Below are 6,857 nucleotides of genomic sequence, written 5' to 3' on the forward strand. Positions count from 1 at the left end.
CATTATTTAAGTCAGATATTTTAAGTAATTGCCCAGCATACAAGCGAGTTGTTGCAATTTCAAATTTGTTTAACTTTACTTACTTTGACAAATTTAAGTGGTTCTTTTCCGAAACAGATACATACAAAATCAACCGGAACAGACAAATATTGCCCCAAGGAAATTAAGATATCTACAGCTGATTACATTATGTTAATAAATTGGACTTTTTGGAATGCGCTCTGCACAGTCAGTCATTGTGGCATTGAGAAGCTGAGGAATAGATCCGGGTCTTGTCATAGACACAGCTACTAACGGTGTAAACGAAGACATGAAGTTGCTTTGGCTGCACGTTTGCATTATTTTCCTGCATTCCTTGCTTGTTTCCAAAGCTGAAGGTAAGGTCTTTTGTATTCTTGTTGCAAACAGACGGGCACTTGATATAAACTTGAAAAAAAAAAAAGAAGAAAAATCAACATGCACGTAGAGATGTGTAAGGTCACGGGAGCAATTATCAGTTCCGATTAGGTGTAAGCGCGAAGTTGGGTTTTAATACTGAAAACGCAATTCTCCGTTCGTTGCTTTTGATAAGTTATTCATAATAACTAACATCTTATATCTGGGGACGCCTACGCAACGTCAGTATGTTTAGTTATGTCTATTAGTTGTGGTACCACCTAGGCTTTCTCGGCTAAAATGACTGCCTAAAGTTTTGTTCATTGCTTGAAGTTAATTAAAAGAGTGAGTCTCTCCTATCCAAACTCAAATGCACAAGTAAACAAACATTCAATGTTTTCACGCTATTTTTATATATTGCTCAACAAAAACAAGCAGTCTTTATACATCATCGATGATATTGATGGGAAAAGACATTTATTTAAGACTAGGTCAAACCTTTGCGTTTCCTCGCCCTATCTATACTTGTTCAAAAGTTCGAGCCATTCCTGGTAGTATTCAAAGAACTATGCCAGAGCTTTGCTTTCATAGGCTCTAAAAGCCAGAACAGAGTTTCGCCACGGTTGCATGAGTAATACGGGATTTATTATATTGGGTGTACACTTATCATGACATGCCCGTAAATGAAATCACAGATTAATTTTCTTTGAAACAACGACGAAATCGTTACGTAAGAGCACTGATCATTGCAATTTTGTTTTTCTTTTTGCGAGGGACAGATGACGATGAAAGAAGATTGCTAAACATTGTGTTTAGCAAATATGACGCTGAACTTCGCCCTGTGTTAGACAAAGGAGACACCGTTCGAGTGGAGTTTGGTATCTCTCTGCATCAAATTATTGAAGTGGTATGTACCTTAACTTCTTAACTTAAGCCTTAGTTTTCTTACTTGCATGTAACTTCAAGACAAAAGTTGGGTTTTTAATACAAGCACCGCTGGCGTTAGTTAGAGCTCGGTTTGTAATACCAAGATGGTTCTTTTTGTTGCATGCCTTTTGTCTCAGAACGAAAATCGCCCGCTGTGCTCCGATATGATGCGGCTGATGCAAGTCCTCTGGAGATGGTCTTAGACTATGGCCCTGATCATGACGACACGGGATGTTCAGTGGTTGCCTTATAGTTTACTATTTGAAGTTACACGCCTGCGCAAAAAGCCTTTCTAAAGAGTCAATCATTGTTTGCGTTATTATACGAGAAATGTATTAGGGTGGATACGAGCTAAGTTGAACGGGCCGTTTGGAAAATATCTCTCTGGACTGGACTGGACTGGACTAGACTGGACTAGACTGGACTAGACTGGACTGGACTGGACTCTGAGTCCTTTGGCATTCATGAAAGAGTGCACAAAATAGAATGTGAAAAAGATATATATTGCGTTACATTTAAAAGGGTCAAAGACAGATAACTGATTGAAAGCATTGAGAAGAAAAGTGGGAAAGAGACTCCAGTCAATTTTCGGCAGATTTTTAAAATTGACTGGTCATGTTTCACAGGTCATGATTTTGTCCAACATTAAAAATAGTTGCGGAGTCTGTGTTTTGTGTGCGACCTCTTTACCCACAGTAAAACTCTCCGCGAGGAATTACGACGGAAAACAAAGCGTGAGGGATGGTATTAAAGGAGAATTTTCTAAGTATGTGTAGCGAAGCTTGTAAATACTCGCTTGAAACATCAGTGCAAATTAAAAAGAAATGGCACCAAATGCTGCTGTGTTAACAATTGACCGCGAGTGATTATTTGTAATGAAACCGAAAAATATAAGCAAAAGCAAACCAAAACTGATATTAAAGTACTAATCCCCTCCCCACTCTAGTCCAGTACAGTCCAATCCAGTCCAGAGTCCATTCTAGTCAGAGTCGAGTCGTGTCCAGTCCAGTCCAGTCCAGAGTCCAGTCCAGAGTCCAGTCCATGTTTCTCAACTCTCCAAGTTGAACGTGCTCGACGAGAGACAGTGATCAACTACAGAAGACACAACTCTCATCTAGACCAGTGACAACTTGCATGGAATTAGAAAAAATACTTAAGTTCATCAAAAAAATTCCAAACTTGGGTGAATTGTGACTTGACCAAGACACAATTAGGGTCTACATTCTGCACAATAGTGGTAAACCTGTTTGACGTAATAATAGGCAAATTAGTATACTGGAATGTATTTATTGACATAAGAAGGATTGCCTGCTGAATGCATACTGCTTATCTCTAATGTAAACAAAATTATTTAAAAGTTATGTGGTAAGTAATGGAAAATGTCTTATAATAGGCATTAACTAGTAGGCAAACAAAGGTGTTGACGTGTCTCGAATTTCAAAGCTAATTGACTTTAAGTAACTGTTTATTGCTTTAATTATAAGAAAAAGTGAGTGTCCGTTTTCCTTAAGTATTCTCAAAGGTAATTCCGAACTTATTGAAAACTTGAAGGATGAGCGCTGTTTTTGTGTTCGTACCTACCTCTAAACGTTTGCGTACTAAAGGGTGGTTTGAAAAGATCCAAAAATACCGGCATAAGATCGAGAAATACAAAACTAATCTTTGTCACAAGCTTTCCAACTTCATTATTACGTAATACTGGAAGTCAGCAAGTACTAATTGAAATTCGTACACATGCAGCAACTATACAGATATAGTCTCTAAAACTGCATTACTTGGAAGCTAGGTGAAAACTCGATTAATCGGCGGGTCCCTTTAACTTCCGATTTGGAGGCGAACAAAGAGTTTCTACAGTTTTAACTTAAAGATTTCTCGAATGTAGAGGCAGCATTAGACGTGCTATGTCGATAATTATGTAAAACGCGCACCTTCGAGAGTTGCAAAATATTGGAGAATAGAAGAAGTCCCTCTCTCTATTGTTATCAAATCATGAAAATTGAGCTCCATGCACGTCTGCCGTAAAAACATTTCATTTTCTCCATTGTCATTTCTAATTTCTCTCTTGCAGGACTTCAAAAATCAAATCGTGAAAAGCAGCGTTTGGTTGCGACAGGTTTGTTACTGGAAACCCCTTAAATGCCATTGTACATATTCTACTTTAATTGCCTTATACGCAATTATTTATGATCCCTTTATTGCAGTATTGAAAAGGTGTCCTCGTCCCCACCGTGCATCTTTTAAATAAAGTTTTGTAACACGAGTTATGCTCTTTTGGTCGTCACTTCTGTAGGCATGGCACAATCCATTTTTAAGGTGGAACAGCTCCGAGTTTGGAGGGATAAAAGCATTAAATGTTGATCCGTCGAAAATGTGGAAGCCTGATATATTCCTGTATAACAAGTGAGTTATCTCAAGCAGATTCTTCTCCCTACAAACCTAAAAAGTAACACGCTTTACTTCGCAAACACGATCTCTTTCTCAAATGAAGGATTATCCTTCATTGTCAGTTTGCTTTAAATGAGGTATTATCCTCCATTTTGATCACTCTGACCCAGGACTTGTCACGGTAGAAAATAAAAATAAAAAAAATAAAATAAAAGCAGTCCCTGGAAAGGGTTTGAACAAGGCGCACCCACTTTGAAGGAACTATTTTTAAACACTTGGCCACTAAAGATCAACTGACTAGAAAACGTGCCGATTATTTACCAAAACTAATGAGTATATATATAAAATCATTGTTGAATAATGGTTAAGTCTGAAGCTTGATTTTAAAATGGTTTGCTTTCTCTTGAAGTATGGTAACCGACATTTTTCACTCTGTGAGCTTGCTTCCGAGCGGGTGTTACTACACGTTTACAGCGGCACTTTTTGACATTAAAAAAAAATGACATCCTCGCAGTTAGTGATGTGGTAGTCTAGGGGTTAAAGCCTAGTTTTCACTATCGACGCAAGCATAAGCACTGTAAGAAGCATTTGCAAACTCGGTAGCTTGTTGTTTATGAGAGCCTTTTGTTCGAACAATAGGCACTAATTAACAACAAGTAAATGCGCCTGCGTGTGTTGCTTGTGCTTATGCTTGCGTCGCTAGTGAAAACCAGACCCAAGTGAAGGGGTTATTTGCCACACGTTCCCAGGTTCGAGTCCTGCTGGTCCAGACATTGAGGTTTGGCTTTTAAAAGAAATGTGTTCATTTCCCATGATACCTATCAAGCTTGCAGTGTCCAAAATGAACGATAATACTTCACTTGGAAGAAAGTGACAATTAAGAATAATCCTTCAATTGAGGGAGAGACTTGGTTGACTTCGCACACTCAATCTCGACCCCAACTCTCTTATCTTGACCTGAGGGAGAGAAGAGCTCTGGGGAACCCTGAAACAAAGTGTTTTCTCATTGGTTTTCGTGAAGAGCAATCAAAAGCGTCTCTAATTGGTGCATTCATGTAAGCACGGGGAGTGAGCAGGTGCCGTAAGGTTCAAATAACCAATTTTTGGCTACAAGAACCCTACGGCGCATGTTCTCCTACATAGAGTTGCCAAGAGCCTTGGGTCGATCCGAGGCTCTGGTGACGAGAATAATCCGCGCTATAGCCAGTACGCATGCGCAGGCTCATTTTTAACGAAGGCCTGGTAGCAATGTGAGTTTTTCACAGGGTTGTTTGATGCCATGGTTCGGCGAATAAACTGCATCAATCGAGTTCTTTATATAGTAATGTTAGGGCTCAGTTGATCCTGACATTTATGCTGATTGACCAGGAAAAACTAAACAGCTGATATCACCACTACCGCTTGCCTGGTAATACAACTGAGTCCAACGAAAAAGTTACCTCTATGGTCAGTGCTCGATGACTTCTGGGTTATATAGCTCGGGTTTAAAAGTAAGAGTTTCGTTGCCGCTGTGCATGATACTCTAAAAAGAATAAATAGTTTAGTCTAACAACGTTTAACTCGATAATTGCGGACGCAACAACATAGCCATTGTTGTCTTCATCGTCGAAATCGTCACTGTTAGCATCAACATTATTATCATAAACATCGTCATCGTTATCGTCATCGTCATCGTCATCGTCATCGTCATCACGAATCATCGCCCGTGCACTAATTCTTTTGAAGTTTGTAAGAACGAATTAGATTGGTGAATAGTTCGACAGAACTCTTGCCGTAACTTTCGTATTACTTCTTGTTGTTTAGCGTGGACGATTCTGATGACGGAGCGCTCGATCGTTTCAAGACCAAAATCGTGGTAAAATCAGACGGAAACGTAAAGTGGATGGCTCCAAAGATTGTGACAAGCTCTTGCAAATTTGATGTTACCTACTTTCCTTTTGACAAGCAGGTGATGCTTCGCTTGCAGATAAGCCACAACGCGTTTTACGTAGTCAGTCCCTTTTCTTGATCGGGTAAATCAAGAACCTCTAAACTTACATACTATATGCTCTTAGATTTAAAAAAAATAGTAGCACGAAATCCCCTTACTGATCAACGTCACATTAACAAAAAGGTAACATTCTCAGTATGCGTAAATTGTACTAAAGTTGAAATACCTTGTATTCATGACGTTTCTGTAGCTGCAATCTTAGACAACCTAATTGGTACTCGCACGCAATTTTCTTCTCATACTATATGTAGCACAGGGAAAGGGCTATTTATTCTCCTCTCCCCCAAACACTCAATGTTAATTGAATGTCCAAGCGTTCATATTATTGAATTCCATAACCTTAGTTCAGGTCTGCATTTATTCGATTTTTGGTGGCAGGGGGTGTCAGAAGAGGCGAGGTGGGCACAATAGAGGTCGCGCATAAGAGTGTCCCATTACAATTTGTCCCGGCGGGATTTTAGATGCAAACCATATCAACATTGTTTTGCTTATCCCTGCAACTTTTTTTGACTCCATTTTTTCCTAGTACTAGTTTTAACTGGCCTTTTTTTTAACTTTTGCACTGCCATTTCATGGCCATTTTGTGTCACGAAATTCCATAGATGGAATGATGTGATTGAGTCCCTTAATTTAGAGGAAATAGTTTCTTGGCAACGGACGAAGGCAGGATTAGAACGTACGACCTCTGTACCACCGGTCAGATGTAAGACCCGCAACTGCGACCAGTTACAGATGCCTTTGTACACTTCAGCGGCTGGACAAAGATCATTCAAGTTTAGAGGCGCAAAAATTTGGAACTCACTGGACACTGATTTGAAAGAACTTCAAATTAGCACTAAAGTCTAGACTTTTTAGTAATTTGTACAAATAAATAAGTATCGTAGTTCTCGCAGGTTGTATTTTATAATCATTCAAATTATATTATATCATATATTACTATATTTTATTTTTATATTGTAGTAGGTTTTGAAAAACCTTTTTTTGGAAAACCTAATAAAGTCATGATGTAAGTATGTAACCGATGAGCTACCAAAACCCACTGGAAAGCTATGTCGCTCATCTAGGTCCTGAATGGACAATGTGTCCCGCTGGTCTGCGGGCTCTACAACTGTCATTTCCTTATTAGGGAGATTCCCCACGAGACGTTTTGAGCCAAGAACGGGAACCGGAAGTGAACACA

The 6,857-nt window shown here is 39.2% G+C and overlaps 1 protein-coding gene across 2 annotated transcripts in view; it reads left to right on the forward strand.

The window, feature by feature from the left end:
• Positions 1-6,857, forward strand: part of LOC138052751 (neuronal acetylcholine receptor subunit alpha-10-like) — a 13,292-nt gene continuing 6,435 nt past the window's right edge. The window contains exons 1-5 of one of the 2 annotated variants that reach the window (XM_068899318.1): positions 1-377; positions 1,155-1,282; positions 3,371-3,415; positions 3,593-3,702; positions 5,491-5,635. In XM_068899318.1, coding sequence (XP_068755419.1) covers positions 311-377; positions 1,155-1,282; positions 3,371-3,415; positions 3,593-3,702; positions 5,491-5,635 — 495 coding nt within the window. In that variant the 5' untranslated portion in view covers positions 1-310. Of the gene's footprint in view, positions 378-1,154; positions 1,283-1,328; positions 1,392-3,370; positions 3,416-3,592; positions 3,703-5,490; positions 5,636-6,857 lie in introns of those variants that run through there. The other variant, XM_068899319.1, reaches the window with a different exon arrangement.

This window comes from Montipora capricornis, chromosome 6 (assembly GCF_036669925.1).
Source record: "Montipora capricornis isolate CH-2021 chromosome 6, ASM3666992v2, whole genome shotgun sequence".
In the NCBI taxonomy this organism is placed as follows: Eukaryota; Metazoa; Cnidaria; class Anthozoa; order Scleractinia; family Acroporidae; genus Montipora; species Montipora capricornis.